Source organism: Centropristis striata, chromosome 17 (genome assembly GCF_030273125.1).
Source record: "Centropristis striata isolate RG_2023a ecotype Rhode Island chromosome 17, C.striata_1.0, whole genome shotgun sequence".
In the NCBI taxonomy this organism is placed as follows: domain Eukaryota; kingdom Metazoa; phylum Chordata; class Actinopteri; order Perciformes; family Serranidae; genus Centropristis; species Centropristis striata.
The window spans coordinates 25,121,834-25,148,177 of record NC_081533.1 but is presented as its reverse complement, the minus strand read 5'-3'; the positions used below and the strand labels follow the sequence as shown (position 1 = coordinate 25,148,177).

The following is a 26,344-nucleotide window of genomic DNA, read 5'->3' as shown; positions in this document are numbered from 1 at the left end:
GAGTACTTTATTAATCCCACAATGGGGAAATTCAACCTCTGCATTTAACCCATCCTTTTTTGACACACAAGTGAACACACCATGCAAGGAGCAGTGGGCAGCACATTACTGCGCCCGGGGAGCTGTGGAGGGGGGGGGGGGGTTAGGTGCCTTGCTCAAGGGCACTTCAGTCTGAGACCTGTCAGTACCGGGATTCGAACCGGCGACTCTACAGTTACAAGCCCGATTTCTAACCTCTGCTTGGTATATTTCATGAAATTATCAATGCCCTTGCACACATAATGCAGTTTTGTTGGCAGTAAGACGTTTCCATGTGATTAAAGCAGTGGTACTGAAGTTTTTGAGCACTGTCAGGTGCTTCAAACAAGAGACCTCAAGATGTTTATACATTTGCATTTATTTGCAAATTGAGGTTGAATGCAGACAAAACCTTGCATGAATTCTTGACAGCAAACAATCTGACAAATCTCACCTGGTCAAACAACATGCGGTCATCTAAGGGTAGGTAGAATAAAGATCATAGTCCTTCTGTTCAAGCTTTGTGTCCTAAAATTGACCTGGTTTGTCACATTTTTTGATCCTGAAGCAGTGGTGATGCTAAGGGTCAGGACTGTAAAGGCAAATGAACATCTTGAGGTTGTTTGGGATCGCAAGTCAAAGAAAGACAAGTACATTTGCAGTGCTTGATGACAGAAGACAGTGGAAGACATGTGGACAAGTTTCTTGCCTGAAGTACATGTGAGACTTTCTAAATCGTTGGCTTATGGTGAACTACACCCAGATAATCATTTGTCAGTTTAATACATTGATTTCTTCATCCCTATTTCTTGAGATGGTGAATCATTTGGTATAACTCAAGACAACCAAACGTCCAGCTGTTTCAAGTAGCTTTGAAGGGGTCAGTGGGTGTGTGGTTGAAGCTAGCTTTAACGAAGATAGCCAAGGTGCCCACAGTGGTGAAGATGACAAAGATCCAGAGGAACATGCGGTCCACCACCATGGCCACGTACTGCCAGTCTTCCTTCAGCTGGACGAGGATTGGTCGATTGACAAAAGGGAAGACATATAAAACAAGAGGAAGGAGGAGAAGATGGGAAGTGAATTAGAGGATATAAGAAATGAGTGATGGTAAAGGATAAAGAGAAAACAGGACAGAGATCAAAAACCAATTGATGGATCTTACAAGGTAAACCCAGTCGCCAGAATAAATGTTTGCATTTTACGTCGCAACCTGTTCTCATTGTGACATGTGATGACCGTTGCTTTCACCACATTGCAAAGGTAAAGACTGCAACATGTAAGCATATGACAATCACCTTTTAAAAAACTTTCAAAACACTTAAAGGGTCACCTATGGTTAGGCACCAAAAGCACTTAGTTAAGGTGAAGTGAAAATTACAGGGTTAGACTTGCTAGACACCAATTCTGGACAAAGCTTCCGACGAATAGTCCTGGTTCAAAGTCCTGGGTTGGTTGGTACCATTCACCTCCCTTCCCACCCATTCAATGGGGGCCTACATGGCTTTAAACATCACATTGCTCTGTCACTTTTCAGATTGTTTCTGTGGTTGGCAGAAACGTGAAATACCAATTTTTTGCTGGTAACTGGGCTGATAAGATCCGAGGACCGAAATGGTCTTTAAAAAAAGGAATATAGGAGTGAAAAAGAAAATATGGAATAGCATTAAAGCCAACACAAACAGGCAAACTTACAGCTTCTTGGTCCTTCTCAGCCTGCAGAGCCTCAGCAATATATGTAATGGCCTCTATGGCTGACTTGAGCTCATCAGGTAGTGTCAGGTAGCTACTGGGGCCGTCAATGAACTTTCTCAGATCTGTGCACATACCCTCTGGGTGATACCTTAATGACAAGATGCACAAACATTACATTACATTACATTCACAGGGAAATATCCACAATGCACAACATTTGATATTACAAATAATGCATGAGAAACGGAGTGCACATAAAGTGTTGTCATCCAAACTGAACAAACGCACACAAGCTTGCAGAATGTAGCAACGTGTGAGCAGATGTCGGTCGAGACTAATTAAAAGCTGTAAAATAGTAAAGCGTTTATGAGGCAGGCTGCACGTCTCCTTTGCACTCTTCTGTCATTCAGAGAGGAATAAAGAGAAGGTCAGAGGAGCTCCCTGGGCTCGCTCTGCCAGTGTGGGAGTCACCGCTCTGCATCTGCTGACTGGGCTGCTCTGGCTTAGAAACCCATCGTGTGCAAGTGTGTGTGTGTGTGTGTGTGTGTGTGTGTTTCAATGTTTACTTGTTGCCCTCAGTTACCAACCGTCAGCTGCGATGGCGTGCCAGTGGTTGCTGTGGGTGTCTTCGTAACTTTGCTGTCTGTCACTCACAACTTTTCACATGACAGGTGGGCCAAAGTTGTTTTCATTCTTTATTAAAATCATAACAAAGAACTTTGGCTTCCCTAAGCTACCGGTCATACCAGATCGAGTATGACTGTAGCTGCAAATCCCCAGAGTGTTTCAAACTGAGCAAAAAATCAACATTTTATTTGTGTGAGGACGGATTTTTAATGTTATTTCTTTTTTCAGAATCTATGTAGTTTCACTTTAACGTACGGCTCAGAGCATTAACGTTTTACCTGCTTAATTTCTTTGCATTAGCTTATAGTGTCCTTGAGCAATGATATATGGATTTCCAGTGGCGACTTTAAGTAGAGCATCAGACACAGAGTTCTAATACTCCTATAACTTAAAGCAGTGATACAGCATAAAGGTAAACCAGAAAGTTGGTCTATAAAGCTGAGTAGGCAGTTTATTTTACTTTTCATCATATTGTATTTAGGTCTTTTCTGTTTATTCTGCACCTCCTCTTGGCTCTGTTTTCAGGCTTTAGCAAATCTAGCCCATTATTGGACACTTTGGCCAATCACAGGTCATTTCAGAGGTCGTTCCTACGAACTGTGTTTCCATTAAAGTCGAAGCAACATTTTAAAATGTTGCATTAAAGAAAATCAGAATTAGGGATGTTTCCATCGACTGATTTAGACATGTCTTTCATGTCAGCTCGGAAACAAGTGTTCAGTCATGTGAGTGAACGTTCAGAACATCAAAACTTATTCAGGAAAATTGTTTCCATCTAGCGTTTAGCGGATTAACTCTCATTCTAAAATGACAAAAACACCTCAAGCTAGCCCTAAAACTTTTATGCGCAAATTTTATAACATTTTGGTGTTTCCATCAAGTTTTTTCTCATGCGAATATTCATAATGCGCATACAAATTTGTTGACGGAAACACGACTACTGACTATTCTACAAAATGCACATATGCATGACCCTTTAAATGGTAAAAGCCTCATTCACTGGAAGGAAAATCCTGCAGAAAAGGCTACAACAAATACAATTTTGTGTGCCGATCCAGGATAGAGAGGAATAGAGATGGAGAAAAAAATTAAGTCACGAAAACTCTTCTGCTATTGGTCCTTGCCATGACCTTGCCCAAACACATAACAGATAAATTAACACTTTTCTCCTTGCAGAACATCTGCCTTTTAGAAACATCTGTTTTATTATGAAACACCTCAAAAATTAAACACCTTATATTTTTTAGATCTTAAGGGGAAAAAAACCCAATCAAATTAGTTGCAGGCCATGTAGCCTGCCACCAGAGGGCAGTATGGTACTGTGTCTTTAACTGGAAAACATTAAAATGGAGTGTAACCTGACAGTCAGAGGCAGAGTATAGAGCTGTTTGGTATTCAGCGCAGCAATTTGGGGGTTTACAATGCAGCGCTGCCATTGCTGCTGCTACTGTGAGTGTGGCAGGTGAAGAGGCTGTGACCTATGAGAGGTGGAGCCTCATCAGATCAAGGGAGAGAGATAAGAGAAGGAGGTAGAGAGAGCGAGTGAGAAACAATTTGGCCTTTTTAACCCCTCCTCCCTTTCCCCTCCAACGTAGCTCAAAGTAGCACTTCATCAGCGAGAAGTAAATGACTATTCAGGAGACTAATTCAACTAAAACTGGCTGCGTCTTGTGCCAAGACATGCACTAAACCCAATTAAGAAGGTGTGTGTGAATGTGTGCGGACGTGTGGGCTCAAGAGAGATACTGCTGTCTCATCAAATCGCTCTAATAGAGCACCCCCCCCTTCCTTCTATCCTCACCCGTTCTTTCACCCAGACACGCAGCGTCCCGCTCTAATGTGTCAGAGTCGATTTGTGCGGGTCATTATTATTTTAGCAACGATTCTCTGCCGCCTCCAGTCTTTCCCTCTAGACATATTTCAGTTCTCACAGGAGGTGAAGGATAGAGAGGGAACGACTACAGGCTGTGAGGAAGATTTTTGGTATTAATAGAGCAGCAGGGAGGCTGAATAGTACCTGATTTCCAGGAAATACAGTTTTTCATAAGACTAGGGTTCGACTGATAGAATGGTTTGTCACCTTCCAACGTCTATAGGCCATTTTAAAGGCTGCTCCACTTTAAGAAAAATAGCGTTTTGTACTTTTTTTAACATAATACCCCTTCAATTTTAATCAAAAATGAACCACTGTCTTTTTTTTCTATTAGGGGACAGAGTCACTCATGGATTTTGCATTACTAGTGGATATTAAGATGTAAAATCAAAGCTTTTAGGTGTTGTGTTCTTGCACATGCGGTCATCGAGGATATCATGCCTTAAAGTCACCAGTCAAAAAAAAAAGGCATGAAAAAAAAAGGTCCAACTTTTGGAAGAGCTTTGTGTAATTCTTGTGTAAATATGTGTCTTATTGTGCCCAAAGAGCCATTACTTTGGACTTTAGTTCTACTAGTGCAGCATCTGACATCACTAGTAAGGCATCTGTCAGAAAACTAATTGGCCAAAAGTGCCACTACTCGCTGAAAAACAGTGACTTTCTGTTCAACTAGTAACTCCAAAAGAACAAACTAGTGGGACCAAATATCCAACTGGTGCTTGCAGAGACCAAACTGATATCAGGGATATGGAATAAATGTTCAAACAGCTTTCCATGTCCAAGCACAACCAGTAGTGTATAAACCTACATGGACCAGTACAATGCGAGTAGACCACAGAGTGGGTTTGGTCTCACCTGTTGGGCTTGGGGAACAAAATGGAGGAGTCGGGCTTGCGGATGAAGTATTCGTCAGCCACCTTGCTGATGGGAACCATCTTTGTCATCTCTCTGCGAGGCATGGTCACCAGGGAGAGGGGGGTCTCTACTTTGGGCCGCAGCATGCATAGATATGGAGGCAGCATGTGGATGAAGATCTAGGGGAAAGGAAAGATGAAAAGCAGTAGAGTTATCTCAGTAACTTAGAGTACAGTCAGTTCCTTAGCCCTAAGACGCTTCTTTTGATTTTATGCAAATACAGAATTTAGTTCAGAATGGAAAAACCCATTTAGGCAAGGCAAGGCAAGTTTATTTGTATAGCACAATTCAACACAAGGTAATTCAAAGTGCTTTACATACGCATTAAAACAGCAAGACACAATTGAAAACAGTAAAAACAGTCAATTAAAACAGGGAAATAGAAATAAAAATACAAATAAGATAAAATAAGATACAGCAGGATAAAAAAAGAGATAAAATAATAAAAAGCACAAGTCAAACATTGTGTAGTTAAAAAGTAAGGGCAGTAGAGTAGAGCAGATAAGTGTTAAAGTTAAGAGTACGCTGCAGTAAACAATAGTGTTTTTAGTCCTGATTTAAAGGAGCTGAGCGTTTGGGCAGATCAGACCTCAGATCTACAGGTAGTTTGTTCCACAGGTGAGGAGCATAATAACTGAAAGCTGCCTCACCCCGCTTAGTTCTTGTTCTTGGGACACACAACAAGCCAGTTCCAGATGACCTAAGGGGTCTGGATGCTTCGTAGAGAGGTAGCAGATCAAGCATGTAATTTGGTCCGAGACATTCAGTGCTTTGTAGACCAGCAGTAAGTTTTTTATGTATTTATGTATACTTCTTTGACAAAAAAAACCCTGGGAATATTATTTAACTGTGCTTTCCACTTTAAGCGGACGCCTGTTGACTCCCCAAGACCTCCATCGTCTTTTCTGGCAATAAAAAGCCATTTGTTTGGATTCCTGTTTTGTGATTTATGGGGCAGCTGAAATGTACTTGCCCTGTATTTGCCTATTAAGAGTGAGAAATGAGTCAAAATGTTGAATTTAGCAGTGAGATAACCTTTGAGAACAGTTGCTGCTGAATGAAGTGGGTGGGGAAACCAAATGGGTAATGCTTTCCAATTCCTCAACGTCTACTCTCAAGGTGTCCTTGAGCAGAGAACATAAACTCTGGATACTCCAGTGGAGCTCTTAAGTAAAGACCTGTTCTTATACTGGACAGCTCCCAGATGTGTGTAATTAAAATAGAGATAAATGTTTGGAAAAAAAAACCTCTTTGGCTGTCAGAGTGGTTTTCAAAGAGATACCAGAAGAATTAGACTTGATGATAAAAAAGGCACACCATTGGAGCAAATGTTAGTCTTGATCAATATCATAAATGCTGTTTGCCTCTGTTAATGGCTCTTTTATCTGCACTTGAAGTGCTTAGATATCCTTTTTTTGAAATAACTCTTGGCTTGCCTGTATTGACAGATGGATGTCAATAATTGCCGCCTGGCAAGGATCAACTGTAGCTACAATAGAGAATGTAACGTGAGGTGCCTTGACTTGTAGGTTCAAAGAAAAAAGGGTGACTTAGCCATTGTTCAGAATCAAATATGTCAATGTTCTTATGCAACCTTTCTTTCTATCTTCCCATTTCCCAGTATGCTACAGCACCTGTTATATTTCCCAGAGACACAGTCTCTGTGTGGGACAGCAGAGCAGTGAGTCACACATAGTGACATGATCACAGCAACAATGAGCAGCCAAACAGAGGGAGCGCTGTGACACGGTGCTGAAGTAGTTCCAGAATGTTTGACACTCTGCATATTAAAATCTGACTACTGTTGACTACAACAATAGACAAAGACGATATGATGAAAGGATTAGAAATTAATTAAAATGCCAAAACTAGTGTTACCACCTTGCATTCGTATGCCTTTGCCCAAACAGACAGGGGACAATTTACACCTATGTAAGCTTCAAATATGGAGAAGCAGCAAATTCTCAAATGCATATGCTTCACACATACCTTCAACACAGAATATATGTGCAATCACTACACCAAAAAAGGGATTCAACATATTTTCAACCAATATCAATAACCAATAATTATGTTAAGTTCATGACCCATAGCTTATACACACTGGGGATAAGAAAGGTTAAGATGTAATGAGAAAATATGGCTATATTGATACCCCATAGCTGTGACCTAACCAAACCTAACTAGCATAACACCACAAAAACAAAGAACAGTTACAACTCTTCAAATGTTCACTGATTTTTCTCTGGTACTTTTTTTTAGTTTAACTAAGACTTGATTTTGAATACTTTGACATAATCTGTCATATCAGACATGATTAAATACTTACTACCACTGAATTGCCACCGCCGCCTACTTTCTCTGATGCTGCATTTGTTCCATGAAAGCAATCACCAAAGACTTAAATATATAATTTATTATTTATATTATATATATAATATAAATAATTTCTAAATGTAAAATATGGTCACAATCTCCCTTTCTGTTTCTGTATTATTCTTTGGGGTGAACAATGGCCACAAAAGTGTTTTTTTTTTTCAGAATATTAAAGGTCGCTGTGACCTTTGTGATACAAAAGGTCATCTTTTTGGTATTTTTACCTATAACATATTTGTGTGACATTTTGCCATGATTAGCATATGGAGTTTGTGTGATTACAGTGACCTTGCCCTTTGACTGCAAAAACTTAATCAGCTTATCCTTGAGTCCAAGGAGATGTTTGTGCCAAATTTGAAGACATTCCCTCAAGACATTCTTGTGTGATTCATCAGAATGGGATGTGTGGAAGGTCACAGTGCCTTTGACCTTTGGCCTTGGCCACCACAATTTAATCAGTTTATCCTTGAGTACATCCTTGAGTGGATGCTTTAGCCAATTTGTGGAAATTATCTCACTGTATTTCTGTACTATTGACGTGAAGAGAATGGGACAGACGGACAACCCGAAAAAACATATGTGAGAAAATAAAAATGACTGAGTTGAAAATGTAAAGAAGCAAGTCCCACTGTCTGCACAAAGTACTTGGGTTAAAATGTGCATTTTCAAAGGCTTAGGATAATATGGATAACACTTGTAGATTTAATAGACTGCATGCATGGTGTTTGAATTAAAGGCATCAGTATCATGTCCCCTACATATCTCTGTTACCCCTTTTCAACCAACGCAAACTTAGTTCTTTGGCTGGTGCTGGTGCTGGTACCCAGTTGGTTCAACTTGTGAAATGTCTCTGAACCTGTTTGCTTTTCCACGTCATTACGTCACTGTATACATCTGGAAACATCTCTGCTCTTTCAGCAGGTACAATAACAACATTGGAAGACTACATCGTCTCTTTACAAATGTTGCTCCTGGCTTTGTGAGACTACATTGGCATCCAAACACGACATGTACAAGACATTTGTTCTACACGTCTTGAATGCTATGGACGGAGATTACGTTCTTCTGAACACTGAATGTAAGATGTTAATGTTAGACTTTGTTATAAGCTTACACTAGCCAGCCAACACAAGCCCGTATCTATCCCGACTTTGTTGGTCTTGTTGGACACGGAAATCCCGCCCCCAGCCCCTGACGTTGAAGACTTGGTGCCGCTCTGGAACCAGTTTTCCTGGCTGAGAGCCGGTTCTTTGGCAGTTGAAAAGCAAAAAACTGGTTTAAGATTAGGCACCAGCTCCAAACCGGCCCTGGATTAGCAAATGATCACATTCTGTTTTAATTTTTTGTGGTTGTAGCTGTGAAAATTAATTTGAAAAATGGTGTGGCTGCACGCCCAGTTTGAAAGTGGTGCCATTAAAGCATAATAACTATACTAAAAGAATGGTAAGAGAAGAAAATTCAACGTTTCCATAGTTTTTCCATAGTTTTTCAGATTATAATTATTGAATTAGTATGTTCTTTTTGCATTTTGCGCTGCATCACAAGGAGTTCTGGAGTCAAGAAGAAAAATATACCTAACATCTTTAAAATTGCCACTACTAATGTTCCGTGCATACATCTTTCCATATTTCATGACACTGATCGCCGGAAGAGTAGGAGTGAAAAGAAGCCGAACCTATAATACATAATGTTCTTCTCTCCCATCAATCTACCACCAAGCAGTTTTGTTCCATTAAACCATGCAAATCACCTGTGTATATGCCTTTCAGAGGTGAGTGTTCTCTTAAAGTGTGACAGGACTTTGGAGCAGAGTATAGAGCTGCTGCTCAGGCCTGTAATTAGCTCCACGTAATGTACAGTGAGGGCAACCGCCACTGATGAAGGTTAATGGTATAACATGACATTCAGGTTGTTGAGGACTGTGTCGACCTGATACAACAGTCTGCCTCGACTGAAACTACTATTGCCTAGGTCTCAAAATAATGATAAAAATTAACATTATATTAATTAATAAAGGCCACCACTTCTACATTGATGGAGGTGTTGCTTTTTTTTTTAGCTTTAGCACCAGGCTATAGTTAGAATAACAAGTGTCACAGTCTGCAAAAGGAAGACGACGGGTTGGTCGGCTGGGTCAAACAGACAAGACTTTCACCCTGGAGACCAGTGTTTAAAATTGATTTTAGGTGTCACATGGGACATAAACAGGGCCTAAAGTACTTTTTAGGTTGTAAATTTTATTTCTGTATGTCACATTCTAACGTCATGCACTATGTAACCTCCATATCCGTGTCTGTTAGGTGTTTTGTTTCAAATCTTTATTGAAACCATATCCTGTGGTTACGTATGTTTTTTTTTTTTGTTTTTTTTAAGATATTATTTTGGCCATTTTTGGGCTTTATTGATAGGACAGAGTGAAGGGGGAGACAGAAGGGAAGACATGCAGGAAAGGGCTTACGAGGACAATGCCTCTATGGTACACGCTCTACCAGGTGTGCCACCGGGAACGCCCTGTTACGTATGTTTTTTAAATCCAAACCCTGATCTTTTACCTAACCATTACTAAGCTACATAAGTATCTTTTGTTTGAATTCACAAAGTGACCCAGTCCGTTGGAATGTTTGTTTTTTCCCCCCTAAAGCTTCATTACCACCACTAGAGGATGAGTGGTTTGCAATTACGTAAAATGCCAACATTCATTCTGGTGACTGGGTTTTAAGTATATGAGACTGTGCTCCATAATTCCACCACAGAGGTTGTTTTATTTATGCTATTTTGTTGCTATTTTGTGACACAGTTACATTTATTTTTAGGGGGCAATCTACTGGCCATAGTAAATATATGTAATGGGAGAAAAGAAGGAATTCAGGCAAGTTATTACAACTTAGTATAAATAGTTTCCATTTACTATGAGGCAGTGACCTCTCGTTGCCTTAGTTATTACAACGGAACCAAGGAGGAAGTGAGGTGACATAGTTTAAAGAGTGACAAAGTCCATGTAGGAAGGAGGTCAGGGTGAATGGATAGGTCAAAGAAACACAGGATTTTGATCCTGGTAGTGTGCCATGTGTGAAACCACGTTTGTCTCGAGGACAACAGGAAAAATAACTTACATTATAACGTCACGTTCCACATCACATGCGTACCTACATCATGCACCTACGTCCAGCAGTAATCTAACAAATGTACTTATTTTAATGCAAACCGTGCTGTTTTCTTAAACCTAACCACATGGTTTACTTGCCTAAACCTAACCAAACTGCAACTATTTCACAACCTTGACCACACGTTAAAAACCGCAACTGTTTACAGAAACAAGAGATATGTGGCTGTATGGGTTTGATGACTTGTTGGAATATGTAGGTCTGTGAACAACGCTTATATGACTTCTCTGTCTCTTTATGGAAATCAGGGTGCTCACCTTTCGGATCCACATGGGCATCTGGTGGGTATTGGATGAGCGATGGTGCAAGTTTAGGACGACCACACTGAGGATGACAGAAAATGTGACCAGGATCATGGTGAACATGATGTAGTTGACAATGACGGGGACACCCAATGAAGTCTCTGGGATCTTATCAGCCAGCAGCAGCAGGAACACAGTGAGGGTGAGCAACACGTTGATCGATAGACCCATCTTCTCTCCTGGTAGGGGAAAAAACAAGTACAACATACTTGAAAATCTGGATTTGGTGTTACATAACGGCCCTACCAATGGTTGTGATTGTTTTAAATCTTATTTCATAATTACAGTGTGTTCCTTTAGGTCTGTGTAACAACTCATCTAGTTTTACCAGGACAAGCTTTGTTCCCCCTACTGATATACTATTTTAGCAGCAGCTGGTCCATGTAATTCACCAGTAATGAGGCTAATAGAAAATTCATCTCCCATTCTAAGTGAAGCTGATTGACCAATACAGCAAGGTCTCTCAGTTGTATTCAGTGGTCAAATACAAATTGTGTTTACCACAGATTGGTTAGAGATGGTAGGTAATTGGAAATTGATGTGCATTAGGGCAATGCATGCTCCAACAGTCAGCATTTCCCTCACTCACATCAAGCACTGCATTGCCACAAAATGTCAGCTTCGTTGACAGGTGATTTCTTGGAACTTCAGTGCAAACAGACATTTTGTAAAAGACAATAGCCTTTCAAAAATTAACACGTTAATCCCCCCGATCGGTTACATTTTCACAAATATTTTTTTTAAATCAGTTTCTTCTTTTGAACAGTTCAATTCTCCGTAATATCTATCTTCCAACATTTAAAATGCTGTTTCAGATGAAGCATTGCTGAATATCTATTACTTTAATTAATTAATTATTCCAAGAGCTTATAATGGAGCAACATCTAAGATAATGTGTCAACAGTACTAGAATCAGCTTTTAAATATACTGAAAATTATATGAAGGTGTAGAATGTAAATTGTTCCTCATGTCATTAAGAAACAATTCCCTATAGCTAGAGGCTACAAGGTTTCTATATGCTTCTATGAGCTTAAATGAGTCATTACACATGGTCATGCAGTGTGTGAGTGAAGGCTACAGTAGCTTCTTATTGGGTTCACACTGCAGGATTAAGTGGCTCAACTGAGGAAAAAGAAATATAGCCACCTCTAACACCACGTGTTAAGTTCATATGCTGTTGCCTTTAGCGGTTCATGTTTTCGGTTTGTTTGCTTGTTTGCTTGTCTGTATGTCAATTGGATTACAAAAAAAATGAATGACCCAATTTTTATAAACATTGGTGGAAGAGGGCTCCATTGTCTTTTGGAGCTGATCTAAATCACAGGGCTGATCCACAAATTATTTTCGTGAAACATTTCAAGATTGGCCATTTGTGCAGCATTCACGTGGTACAGAAATAATTGAAAAAAAGTGTTCCCAACTGGGAAAATTCATGTGAACACCCTCTCAAAGTTTACAAAGATGTTGGTACACATCCTTTGTCTCATCTGATCCGTCACATTGTTGTCACTATTTTTAGCAATATTATCTTATTGTAAACAATTTTGTTCTGTATCTTTGGTATACCTGCGTCAGGAGGCAGGTAGAAGTTAAAGATGGCAATGATAGTGATGAGGATGCATGGTAGGATGATGTTCAAGACGTAGTACAGAGGCTTCCTCTCGATGATGAGGTAGAAGGTCATGTCCTCAAAATTATCGTTGTTCATGTTCTTCCTGCACGGCTTATGTGTGATGATCCACTCGCCACCCTCTGGAGAAGCATTCACATTTTAAGAATTTAGAGCAGCAAAATGATGGCAACAAATCTGCATATCACAAAAAGGTCCAAACAAAAGTGCAAACACAGTCAAACAAGTAAAACACTCCTGTGACTATGGTTCAGAGATTAAGCAGAAACAAAGGGACCTAATGAAAAGCTAAAGAGTGGTGAAGTAATGTATCCACCCCGCTAACTGTGTCTTTTTATTCCTCATAGCCTACCCTTTATTATTCATTTATTTACCCTATATTGCTCCATCCATCCATCCATCCATCCATCCATCCATCCATCCATGTTCCCCACCAAATTCTCACCACTGTAAGCTTCGTCCAGTACGATCTCTTTGATCTCTTTGCCTTTTGAGTCCAGTGCATACTGCACATCGATTTCTGTTGAGTCGTATGTGTAGGAGCGGAACTGCATGGTGCAGTTCTGCCAGTCAAACGGGAAATATGTTACCTAGCCACAGAATTAAACAGGGGAAAAGAATGGAAAGCATGAGAACAACAAAAATGTGATCGTAGTTTAAGATTCTGTCTGTGTTGACGTTCACCTTGACTCCACAAGAGCTGCAGTATAGTGCGGGGGGAGTCCAGGTTACTCTTCCACTATTATAAACCTGGACATGGACATGCAGGGCCACATCAAACACCCCATCATTGCTGCAAAAAGAGATTAAAAAAAATAATTTATACATCTTCTTTTTTTTACCTGTTTGCTACTGTAAATAGAAGATTGCACTTAAAATATAATTTATGATTTCTTTATACTGCAGTCTTCTGAGGTTATCAGCTCCTTTCTTGACTTGAGGTACCACTTGAATGGTCTGTCTCTGTGTTAGCCTAGCGATAGTCTGGTGACCTCACACAATGTCCAGCCCCCCATGATGCGAGTTCAGATCAATGAACAGTTAAATATGAATGAAGGATTCTTAAATAAAGTTATTTATTGACAAAAGCACATTTTGAGGACCGTTGTAGTGTCATACTGGTGAAATATATACGTACAATCGACATAGAAAATGTATGTTTTTCATCCCAGCTCAAAAATTAACTATATTGGCTGTCAAATGAGTTATCTGTGAATTTTTCCTGTCTAAAATCAGTATGGGTCTCTAAAATCCCATATTGGTTGGGCTCTATTAAGGGTGTGATCGTGTTGACTGATAAGCGGGTACTGTTAGAGTTGCCGTGTTTCAGCTACCAGGCTTCATTCCACCCGCCTAAGCTGCACCTACGCTTGCAACTCTTTGCCAATCTTTGGATTAGCAGGGAGTTGGGAGGAGTAAGGCACTGTCAAGATGGCAACAGCCGGAACCACCTACATTGAGCTTAATTTTGGCTCTTTGGAAACCAGCTAGTGATGTAAAAAATACCCTTTTTTAACTAATGCGAACTTAGTTCTTTTACTGGTGCTGGTGCTGGTTCGCAGAGGTTCAACTTGCAAACCATCTCAGAACCTGTTTGGTTTTCCACAGTCTCGAGAGCCATGTCATTATGTCACTGTCTATGTCTGGAAATGTCTCCACTCTCCGCGACTATAATAACAACAATGGCAGACTACATTGCCTCTTTACAAATGTTGCTCCTGGCTTTGTTAGCCTACATTGGCATTCAAAAACAACTGGTACAACACATTTGTTCTGCTCTCCTTAAATACTATTGACTGCGATTACGTTCTTATTTACACTGAAAGTAAGATATTATTGGTAGACTTTGTTGTAAGCTAATGCTAGCCTGCTAACGCTAGCCTGCTCACGCTAGCCTACTAACACAAGCCCGTATGTATCACATTGCAGTTAAACAAATAAAATAAAATAACTAAAACACGTTTAAGTTGGTCTTGTTGGTCACGTTAATCTGACATAAGTGGTTCGTGGTTCAAGACCAGCAAAGAGTTGGTTCCGCTCTGGAACCAGTTTTTCTGGCTGAGAGCCGGTTCTTTGGCAGTCGAAAAGTAAGGAAGGTGGTTGAAGATTAGGCACTGGCCCTGGAACTGCCTTGGTCAAAAAGGGGTAAGAGACTAGGTCCATGTTTTATACAGTCTATGATTGGAATGTTTTTTTTTTTTTTGCTCCTTTCATTCTCTCACCACAGCTATAAAGTACATCAACATTTGGCTGAAGTTCCATATTGCAAGACCCCACTAAAACATCTTAATTGGCACAGATTAAATGCAGGAACTCGACACATTTCACAGGACACTTCTAAGTGCAGCACTAATGTTGGATGCATACAAAGCTGTTTTGGCCGTTAACCTCATAACACTATGCACAACAGAGACTTCAAGTCAATTAGACACACATTTAGACGTTTGTCAGGGTGCAGTGTTTGGCTTTTATGGCTCGGCTAATTTACACAAGGAGAAGCTTTTGTCCTTAAAGTGAGCCCTCCTAAAACCCTGTCCCTGTAAAGGTGCTGCTGCATTGATCATACATAAAAAGGCATAGGCTACACACTTTTGCATTTGTGTGTTTGTACATATTTATGTGTGGATCCTAGTGAGCGCCTCCCAGGCTGAAGTAGCGGAGCAGTGCCATCAGCTCACTTTTAGGCGAACCATGCTGTTTAATTGCCTATAAAGTGTTGATGAATGAAGCAGTGGGGATATTTACAGCGGTGTTAATGGGAGTGTATGTGTGCGCGGGGGGAGTAAGACAAAGTGACTACACTCGCTGTTTAAGTATCTAAATTTTGCAATTTAAAGCTGTGACATAGAGTTTTTTCCATTATATAAGGACTGTACTGAACTGAGGTACAGTTCAGTACAGTCCTTATATAATGGAAAAAAACTCTTTATAGGGACAGTTCACCCTCAAAAATATATTTCCATGACCCTCTAATGAAATTATGACCCTGTTAGCTAGGAAAACTCACGGACCATGTTGAGAGCAGTTTTATGCAGGAACTGCACAGAAGAAGAAAGTGTGCATAACCAGTTAATGAGCTGACATTACAGGTCAACGGAGGACACCATTAATGTTTACATCACACGTTGTCTCAAGCATTACTTCTTCTACTAGTACAAAGATTAACTACTAAAAATATTTGTATGACCTTAGTAGAGATGTAAGGAGCAAGCTCAACTAACTTACAGGTAAGAACTAAAGCTAACAGGCAGGGATCCAAGTTCCCAAGGTCCTATGTTCCCCTGTTCAATAGTCTGTTCACACACATATCATTGTGCTTGAGTTGTTCTCCATACACAGAGCAGTGTTGCCAACTCCTCAGTAAGGAAAGTAGGTATTGGCTGTCCTTAAAGTCGCTAGAAGTTGCTAAATGACGCCATCGCCTAATTTGCATAATTGACCATGTGCATGTACTTGTAATGAGCGCTGTAGGAGGGAGGAATAACGTTGTGGGAAAGACAAAGAGTGAGTAAAAAAACACCCTAAATATGTTTAGAACTGCAAGTGCATTGTCTCCTGTCACAATTCCAACCCTCCTCCTTTATCCGGCCTCGGGTCTAGCAAAAGTGACCCAAAAGAAACACTGTAGAGTTCGCGCACGTGCGATTTGCAGACTGGACGGCGATGGGTTAACATCCCCTCCGGTCTGTGAGTGCAGCTGAGAAAGACTCCTGCGGGAGGACTGTGCCAACTTGTCAGTGCTTTGGGGCAAGAGAGGGGCGGATGGCAGCCACTGCGGCTCGTTAAGAAGAGTAAGAACGAGTCTCCAAAAGTCTCCAATAACACCAGAAAAAGTCGCTAGATTTGTTGCTAGAAGCTTTTTTGAAAAATAGTCGCTAGTGGGATCTGAAAGGTCACTAAACCTAGCGACAAGGTCAGTGAGTTGGCAACACTGCCACAGAGTATACATGTGCTCTTTAAGTCTGCAGAATCATAAAACCCTGGGAACATAGACCTCTATAATATGTTCCAATTATGTGTCATATAAATCCTGGGATATGTAGAACTGTGGAACCTAGGACCCTTGAAAAGCACAGAAGTAGATCAGGTGAACATAGGACAGTGGGAACATAGAGCCCTGGTCACATAGGATCTAGGGAACATAGGACCCTGGTATAGAACATATGTTAAACTAGGAAACATAGGACCCTAGGAACATCAGATCCTAGGGACATAGTATATTGGGATAGCACATAGAAGGAAAGAACATAGGACCCTGGAAGAGCACATATGTAACACTGGGGAACATAGGACCCTGGGAACATTGGTTCCTGGGAACATAAATTCCTGGGATATCACATATGTAGATCTGAGGAACATATGGGAACATAGGACCCCAGGAATTTAGGATTCTGGCAACATAGGACCCTGGGAACATAGGATCCTGGAAACATAGGACCCTGGAAACATAGGACCCTGGGAACATAAAACCCTGGGAACATAGGACCTCGGGAACATAGGATCCTGGGATAGTCTATATGTAGATCTGGGGAACAATGGACAATGGGAACATTGAAATTGCCCCAGTCTCAACTCACTGATGAACATAAGCGGTGGAATTAGCAGGGTGGGTGTACAACAGCTCTGAATGAATAAGTAGCAAAAATTACCCTAACTCTGTTTCAGTGTAAAGAAAAAATATTTTTATAAACCAAGTTGTGCCTTAGTTTGCCCTCATCAGATATTTGTTGCAATATCTTCTTCTACTAGTTTTTCACTAAAGGAGCAAGTGCATCAACAAATCCCCTGTGCCTGGGGCCTATGCGGAGACCACCCAAGACAAAAAAAAAGATAGGAAAGTGACCGAATGTTTTTTTCTCCCAACTCTTTGCTACTGATTAATTTATGCCAATGTGAGTGCAGTGCTTGTGCTTACTTATTGATGAGGACGATGTCAGGCAGCCAAACCTTCCCAGAGGGGATACGCATCACCTCAATCCCATCATGCTCCTTGGGTTTCCATGACAACCGATGATCTGTCCATTCCTGTAAAAAAAGTTGAAAAAGAGTTACGTGTGCAGGAATGTGGGAATCACACACAAGTAGTGCAAGGACAAGAAGGAAACAGAAAATGACAGAAGAGGAAATTTTACATTTACATATGTAACCAATTTGTCATTTCATCAGTTTATTTTTCACTTTTCCACTGCTGTAATTAGATTCCACAGGGATGATTCCCTTGTGCATTTGTCCTTGCATAACAAAACACAATTTGCATAATTTTTCACTTTGCACATGCTCTGTATTATTAGCACTACTCCAAGTATTCTTGCTTAGTTATTTATGTAGTGTATTGGCTTTGAACTGTACATAAAACACATTAATATACTGTTTTGTTGTAGCTGATGAGTTGGTCAAAATGATGTAAAACGGTAATAAGTTGCTCACTTTTAGCAAACTGTGTTAATGATTCTGTAAAGCAACCAACTCTTGTTTCCCTCAAACAAACTGCCAATTGAGCATTTATTGTGTTTTTGAAAGGCTTGGAATGTCCGCAGTCCAAAGACATGCAGCTTCGGTTTAATTGGTGACTCTAAATTGCCCATAGGAGTACATGAGAGCCGATATGGTTGTTTGTCTCTATGTGTCAGCCCTGCGATAGTCTGGCTGAATGTCAGCTGGGATTGGCTCCAGCCCCCCTCGACCCGAGTTCGGATAAGAATTTAAAGATAATGAATTAATGAATTACCTCCAATTTGCAGCCTCAGCACAACAAAAACAGAATAAGAAATGAAACATGGTGTGGTGAGAGGGGCTGACGAACGAATACACTTACCAGATTCATGACAACAACTGTGCTCATTTCCTCATTTTTCATATTCTGGAACACAAAATATAAAAAAGTAATATTGTTAGTGCAACTTAAAAATGACTGCACACCTGTTTTTTAATGTAGTTCACAAAGAGTTTGTAGTAAGACTTCTAAATCTAGATGTGTTCACAGATTCATGGGTCTGACCAACGTTGAGTCCAAAGGTAGCTTTTCTGTTCAATCACAGACTCAGTGAAGGATTTTAAATGTATATTTTGGCCATTGAAGCCTTGATAGGTGAACACACAATGGTGTTCCTTCACAATAATACATTTTCACATTGTCTAATGATGTAAAAGTGACCAAGCTGTTTAATTAGACACAACATCAAGCAACAACTTCCAGGGCTGAAAACTGAAGCCAACAGGGAAGTGCCAAAAAACGGTTTAAATGGCCACTTGAGGCTGGCTCCAAAAGTGAATCAATCCCCATAGAACCCCATGCTAGAATGCTTCACCTAACAGCAGAAATAAACATGTTTAAAGCCTGTTTTCAATAGCTAATTTCCCCATTCAATGACAACTGTATAGGATATATGTTTTCTAAACTCTTAACTCGCCCCTTTAAATACATTTAAGACTCAAGGTAGCTAAATGCTAACTCCATCTGCATTCTTTTCTGGGCTTAAGAATTGAAATCGATAGTTTCGCTGCTATGGAGTTCTATAATCATACCATACTGTAAATGGCTGATAGGAAAGCTATAAAACAAAGAGTCATGGCTATATAACATGTACACATACAGCCTTTACTTGTTGATAGTAGCTCCAAACCAGCACACAAAACAGCTGAGATAGTGGTTGGTTTGACACCAGCTACTTCAAGGACAGAGCTCATGATGTGGGCTTTGGTAAAGATGTCTACTGTACGCAATGAATAAATGTATGTGCATGTGTGTGTGTGTGTGTGTGTGTGCGTGTGTGTGTATGCATGTGATTGTTTACCCAGCAGGAGGGTGGAGCTTCCTTGAGCCAGCCCTGCTATTTAAAACGCCGGGAGGAATGTCAGGGAGACAGCTGGGACAGAAACAGGGAGGGTGGGGTGGGGTGGAGGGCGGTTGAATTAAACCACCTCGCTCTCTCACCCTCACATAAACACAAATAACAATCTCATCACTGACTTACGATCGCGATACTTCCTGTAACCGTTTAAATTCACCTCAGGGGAATGTTAATAATAACACTGCCGTTATCCAGATGACTAGTTCCGGGCAGACGGGGACGGGGCATCCAAGTGGGTCAGTTTTCAAGATCGTTCCACTCCAGAACTTAAGGGTCCCATGTGACTTCCTCTCCAGAGTGGGACTGACCTTGACCAGAGGTCTAAGGAGCATGCGTACTGTAGATGTATATGTAAATGTGACACTGTGGATATGTGTGTGAGAGCCAAGGGGAAATTAAGGAGCAGATAAAGTGACCTGGTGTGTGTTTGTGTGTGTTTGAGTGTGTGCATGATTGTCACGCAGTCAGACGCCAAGTTAGTTCATGTTGCTAAAACACCATTAACCAGCATGGTTGAATAAAATCCAGTACTTCACATCAGTTGCATGACTCTTTGTGCCATTTGACTCAGCAGGCCTGCAAAGTGTTGAATTCAAAACCAGATGGCTCTCAGATATATTCACAGTTTTGAATTCAAAACTTTAGCTCTTTATTTGAAGGTTTAGAGTATTTTGTTAAATGTGCGCTATTGGAGTACAGTGGCCCCCAGCATGGAGTGCAACCACTGTGCTTAAACTTCTACAGCAGCATCTGTCTGTGGAAATTGGATTTGATTTTTAAATATATAAGCATAAGAAACCTGGATATATTACAATATTAAAGCCTAGTAACATTGGAGATTTAGTGTCTTGAGTGTCTCATGAAACCCTGTGTGACCCTTTAAAAATCACAGTTTTAAAGGGTCACACAAACTTTTTTTGAAGATTTTCAAAAGGGCAACATAAGTACATCACTTCTGATAGTTGTGCCAGCTATGTACTATTGTACTACTATGTACTCCAACAATTTCCATGCATTTATTTTATTTTAATCTTGCCTAACCATAGGCAAGTAGTTTTGGTGCCTAAGCATGAAAAACTTTTCAGCCATTTCACAACATTAATGATGTGTTAAAATGGTGCCTGTTACATTTATGTATGAAAATGTGTGCTCCTCTGGGTTGAAGTTGAGGGTAGTAACACATGACATAAGAAGTTGTATGGTTTGAAAGACTGTTTTTTGCACTACTCTAACAGAAGACATGTTATAGAGGTAAAATAGCCCAAAATCTTAAAAAATTGTCCGGTGTATTAAAAGTGATGTTTATGCCTATAGTGTCTCACCTTGAAGCTCATGAACAACCCAAAGTAGAAAGAATGACTTACCAACTCAGGGAAATGAGACAATCAAGGGAGCACATGCAGCCTTGATTAATTTCTTTTTAAAGTCTGAATGTTTTGAACTCAGTTAAAAACAAGGTTTAACAGATAAATTCTAAGGAAACAGCATTCTATTTTCCCGTTGAGCAGAAATCATGGATGTTACCCAAACAATTGCCACTTTGTTATTTTCTGGTTGTGCATATACCTATGTAAAATATAAAAAGTGTTATCGCCAGGATCTCGTGCCCTCACCAGTCCAACGAAGGAGGAGAGGATCATACCCACACGAACCACCACCCTCTCTTCAGGTTTATGTGCTGGCCGCACCTTGAGGTTGTAGTTGGTAAAGAGCTGCTTCATCAGAGCCTTCTCCACATCAGATGCACCTGTATGACAGACAGATAAATGTGATTTTATCAATAATGTACTATAAGAAACCCATTGCTTGCGTCCTTTTTATTCAAAAGTCACAGAAGACATCAGCCATATTAGCCTGCCATTGCACTGTTCAATTATTATGAGCTGTATATAACTCATCAGCAGACTATAATAATTATAATGTGGCTACTACTGTGAACTAATTTCCATTTATATTGTCCATTGCCTTGTCTTTTCACAGCTTAAAAATTGATAAAATGAACCCAAACCCTTTTAACTAAAGCTTCTGCTGGGTGCACAAAACCCATTACTTTGGTGACAAGTCAGGGCAAAGCCAAGTGATTGGCAGGCAAGGTGTGTTGTGCATCCAAATATGAGAACCAATGGACCCTCTGGCTCAGTGGCTGAGTCAATAGCACACAGTGAGTGGATGCTTCCCAGAATTAGTTTATATAGCAGGATGTGGCGCCTAGCTGGAGATAGCTAAACTAGTTGTAGACACTGTAGAGGAGTCAATGAAATCAATGAAGCTTCCTCCAGATTAATCCAAAAAGACAAAGTCCCTTCTGCAAGACTCGACACCCATTCATATTAACCCAACCTGCTCTAAACGGACCTTTTTGTTCTATATACATACATCTGTTACTCTAAGCGCCTAATATAGTCCTGGATGGGTGAACATTGGAGTTGATCGAAAGCCCGATTTGTTCTCCTACTGAGAAAAAAGACTGCCTTGTGCATATTTATCAGACGCAGAGGCCCATGACAAATCGTCTGTATCTGACGAGTTGAGAGTGAGAACAAGTTTGACGGCTACTTATGGCTGTAGTCTACAGGTAAATAGATTAAAGGAACTAGACTTTGCAAATAAATCTTGGCCATCTCTTATCTCTTATAGAGTAAAAATATTGAGAGACGTCTTCCGGACTTTAGTTCAATTGGGCAAGTATTAATTGCTCTTTTTTTACGTCACTTAGTATTGGCCATGCTTCATGCTGACCAGAGACAAAGACAAAGGAATATATTATCTGGGAAAATGTTGACAGTGGAAACAGCTCATCTGTCATTTGAGTTAAATGCTAGGTACTCTGGAACTTATTCGGCAAAGGAATTTCCATATTTCATTTAATGCATAAAAACTTTTTTGTTCAGTTGAGAAAGTTTCATAAAAAGGATCGATGGTGCAGTGAAGTGATCAATGGCCAAATACAGGGAAACTTTATTTTTTTTAATGTTTTTTTGTTGTTGAAAGTTCCGGTCTTCCTCAAAAATGTAAGAATCTTTGATTGTAACCATCCTTATAGGATACATCATATATCCTCATAGATATATCATAAGAAAGCTACATAAAACTGAAAAATTAAATTAACAAATGCCTGTTAGATCACTATCCCTGTTATTATAGAAGTAGCAGTTTCAGAAGTTTCAGGCCTGCAAAGCCCTGAACCTACCAAAACCCAACTAACTCCACAGCAGTTTCATACATAACTCCTGCTTTATTTCCATCCATTTCCTCCTCAGTGTTGGAAGGTTAGATGCATTTATAATCAGCAGCTCTGGTGATGCAGCATTCATCAAGTTTGGCATTGCTGTGGCCCCGGCAGGATCTGACCTGACAGGAATAAATGACAACGATCACCGAGCAAGGCACCCCCATTAGCTAGGCACAAGGAAGCATGGCTGCAGATGGCTGAGGCGGGGAGGTGGTTGTAGAAGGCTGGAATTTAGCATTTTCTCCTCTCTGCCGAGTTCAGACGACTTGGTAAATAAGACAGTTAAAGCACAGTGAGATCAGATGAGGTAAAGCCATGTTGAATGCTAGTGTTGAGCTTGGGAAAGATGCAATGAATATATCCCATGGCAATAAAATACAGAGCAAGTTTGAATGGTATATTGTTTGGCTTTTCTAAAGTGACTTTGACAAGTAAAATGTATGAGTCTTACTACTTGAAAAAGCACTTAAAATGTCCATTCAGCTGTTTTCTTACACAATAACTTCACTAACCAAGTGAGTGCACTTGCTGAGTAGTGATAAACATGCCTTGAAAATGAATACTGACAGCAGTAATGTTCAATATCAACTACAACTTTGTTGGAGTGCTTTGAGTGCACTGTTCTTCCACAGGAACCAGTGGTTTTAAAACCAATTGCTGAAAACAAGAAAACTATTGATTTCTGTGAAGATATCCAATGAACCAACAATGATTGTTTATGGTTCTAGCATCTTGATCTTTAGTTAGGTTTTTTTAGGTTATTTTATTATGTCAGGCTAGTTGACAGAATGATGAAATAAAGCCCTTGACCCTATCTTTCACCCCTTAGCACTCTGAAATTCTGAATTTGAAATTAAATGCAGGGCTGTCTTTTTTCTCTCACAGGCTGTAAGTGAAGAGACTGGTATCATGAAATTAGATAACCAAAACCATTTTCAAACGGGTCCCTTGACTTCTGACCTCAAGATATCTTAATTTAAATGGGTTCTATGAGTACCCACAAGTCCCCCATTTTCAGACATGCAGACTTTATGCTATTCCCATGCAGTTTAAGAAAAACAACATGCAGACTTTCTCATGCAGTGTAAATGTGCAAATTGGGTATGACTGGAAGGCTGAGACTCTAGTTGATTCAATGAGCCTAATTCTATTCATGTGGGATGATAGTTTGTTAGACCTCATAGTAGCCATTTCATTTAATTTTCTGAAAATTCACCTCTTTATAAAAGGACCTGATGTGAAAAAGTCATTACAACTGCAAACTTTAATTGTTGCATAAATCTCCAAACTGAAAGGTTTTAGATCCCAAATCACAGCATGGATTTTTCTATGGTGTTCCTCAAGGTCTTGTTGTCTTAAAGTGGGATTTTGGAGGGATTTCTGACCATTTTCAATAAAAGTTATCAATTCTTAGGGGCTCAAAATTGTTAAATTTAGCACTGAATCTGTGTAACAAATGCTAATAACCCAATATTCTTGCAACAACTTACATGACTGAGCATGGGCATCATATACTCCCATTAGTCATTATACACTTTAACAATTTTACTTATAAATGAATTGATTCATAAACTGATTTTCTTAAAGATTATACACTAGAACATTTTTACGCTGATGTATACAACTTTTATTTATGCATCTACTGTTGACCTGCTATCTGCCCCTAAAGTTCCAGTGACCCACACCTACCTATTGCAAAAGGGGGGCAGGTTGCTAAGGGGTTAATGCCACCATAAAGTTGACATTTAAGGTTTTGAGTAAAATATTACGGCATCTAATGGATCCATTATAATTTGCTACAGAAATTAAAGATCCCTTTAAAATCAATTAATTTAAAATGTACAAACTGACTGTTCTTCTGGTCAGAATTCTAATTTCATGACCAATAGTTGTAAAACTAATAACATTCACATCACAATCATCTGTACTTTCTGTTTATTGTTAGCATGCTGTCACAATGTAAAACCTGGTAAATATTATCCGGTAAACATTAGCATGTTAGGATGTTACAGTGAGCATGCTAGCTTCTAGCTTAAAGCAATGCTGTGTGTAAGTAGAGCCCCACAGAGCTGGTAACATGGCTGAAGACTTTTAGTCTTGTTTTAATGTGTTTAATGTTCTGATAGTGTCTTGAATTGTTAGTGTTACGCATAACTAGCTAGGATTGCTGTAATTAATATTAACAATGAGGCTGTAGTGAAAGGCATTTGTAAACATGAAGAGCAGTAAGCATTACTAAAGTTAGTTTAGTTTATTATCCTTTCAGAAAAACCTTTCATATGAACCAGATTTGGATTATGCTTATTTCATCTCTGTATCTTCTCCAACTAAAATATTAATATTGAATGCCTTTAATAGTTCTATACGAATATAGACTTTGTCCCAGAGACAATAACATTTACTGGTGTATTCTAGTGAACTTTAGGTTATTTGTTATTTTCTGTTACTATCTATGTGATATTAGTGTTCATGTTAAAAGTATTACATTACTACTACAAGTCTGTTACATGGGTATATTGTGTCAGCTTGTTCTTACCTCCCAGTGTGCCCAGGCTGCATAAGCAACATGCCAGCAGGACCAGATCCAGGCCTTTCATGGTGACCTCCCAAACCCAAAAGGTCTCTCCTCCACGGAACAGATCCTCAGTTGATTAATACAAACTTCTTTTTTCTTTTTCTTGTCCAGAGCAGCTCACTGGAACTCTTCACATTTAGTTTGGTTTGGTTGGTTTGGACTGTTGTTGTCTGTCAGTCAGGCTAGCCTGGCCAACTGCTGTCTGCTCCAATTACATCCTTGGGGAGGGGAGGGCTTGTGTCACTGTTCACCCCCTCAGCCAGTGTGAACCAGGCTCCACTCTGCCCAGTGAGAGGTAAATGTACTTACTCACCACGGGTTCTCAAACTGTCCAAGGTAACTACAGGAGTTCTTGTAGGGTCTGCGGGCAGGTCCTCAGGAGTGAAGTTAAATTAAATTGATATTTAATTATTTTACCCCCTTTGATGCCCAAGTGTTGGAAAAAAAATCATGACAAAGTGTCCTCTAGAGTGCCCTTCCAGTTAAGAAAACTTGATAAAGTGCTCTCTAGGGTGCCCTACCAGTGAATAAAATAATATGCAGTGCCCCCTAGGGTGCCCCTCCGGTGGCCTTAAAATTGAGAAAAATGTTAAAACTTTTCGCTGCCCCACCACAATAAGATAGTGCCAATTTTTCCAACCCTTCCCCTCAGCCTCCAGCACTGTCTTCAGGTCTACACCAATGATTTATCCACGTTTGACCATTTGTTCATCTCCATTAGCTAGACCATCACTTTTGTTTCGCTCTTATTCCTCGACCCAGTATACCAATAAATTACATCCATATTGTATTCAGTACTTCACAAATTATTTCCAGTGCCAAGAAAGTACGGTAATGTAACCCAATGCCAATAACAACCACTGTTTTCCTCTCTTGCACTGTGCAAGAAAGTTATAATATTCTCATCTTTTTAGTGCAAGGTGCAGACTTGTCAATATCACACTTGGCCCAGGCAGCCAATCAAATCACGGAAGAGGCGGGCTTTTCTACGTTACCATTTTACAGATGAAAGGTTGACATTAGGGGGTTATTTAATTATGATGAACTATGTAATTAAGGTCAGGCCATTATAAAAAATCCAAATA

General features: G+C 39.9%; 1 protein-coding gene across 1 annotated transcript; it reads right to left on the bottom strand.

Annotated features, from left to right (window-relative positions):
- Window positions 1-385: 385 nt before the first annotated feature.
- Window positions 386-25,303, bottom strand: chrnb1 (cholinergic receptor, nicotinic, beta 1 (muscle)). Its single transcript, XM_059355073.1, has 11 exons — window positions 25,221-25,303; window positions 21,066-21,199; window positions 18,417-18,461; window positions 17,517-17,626; window positions 13,286-13,394; window positions 13,047-13,191; window positions 12,538-12,723; window positions 10,926-11,149; window positions 5,069-5,247; window positions 1,714-1,861; window positions 386-1,027 (listed from the first exon to the last, which is right to left on the bottom strand). Exons 1-11 carry the CDS (start codon window positions 25,279-25,281, stop codon window positions 881-883), a joined length of 1,488 nt encoding a protein of 495 aa, XP_059211056.1. The 5' UTR covers window positions 25,282-25,303; the 3' UTR covers window positions 386-880.
- Between the last annotated feature and the right edge of the window lie 1,041 nt (window positions 25,304-26,344).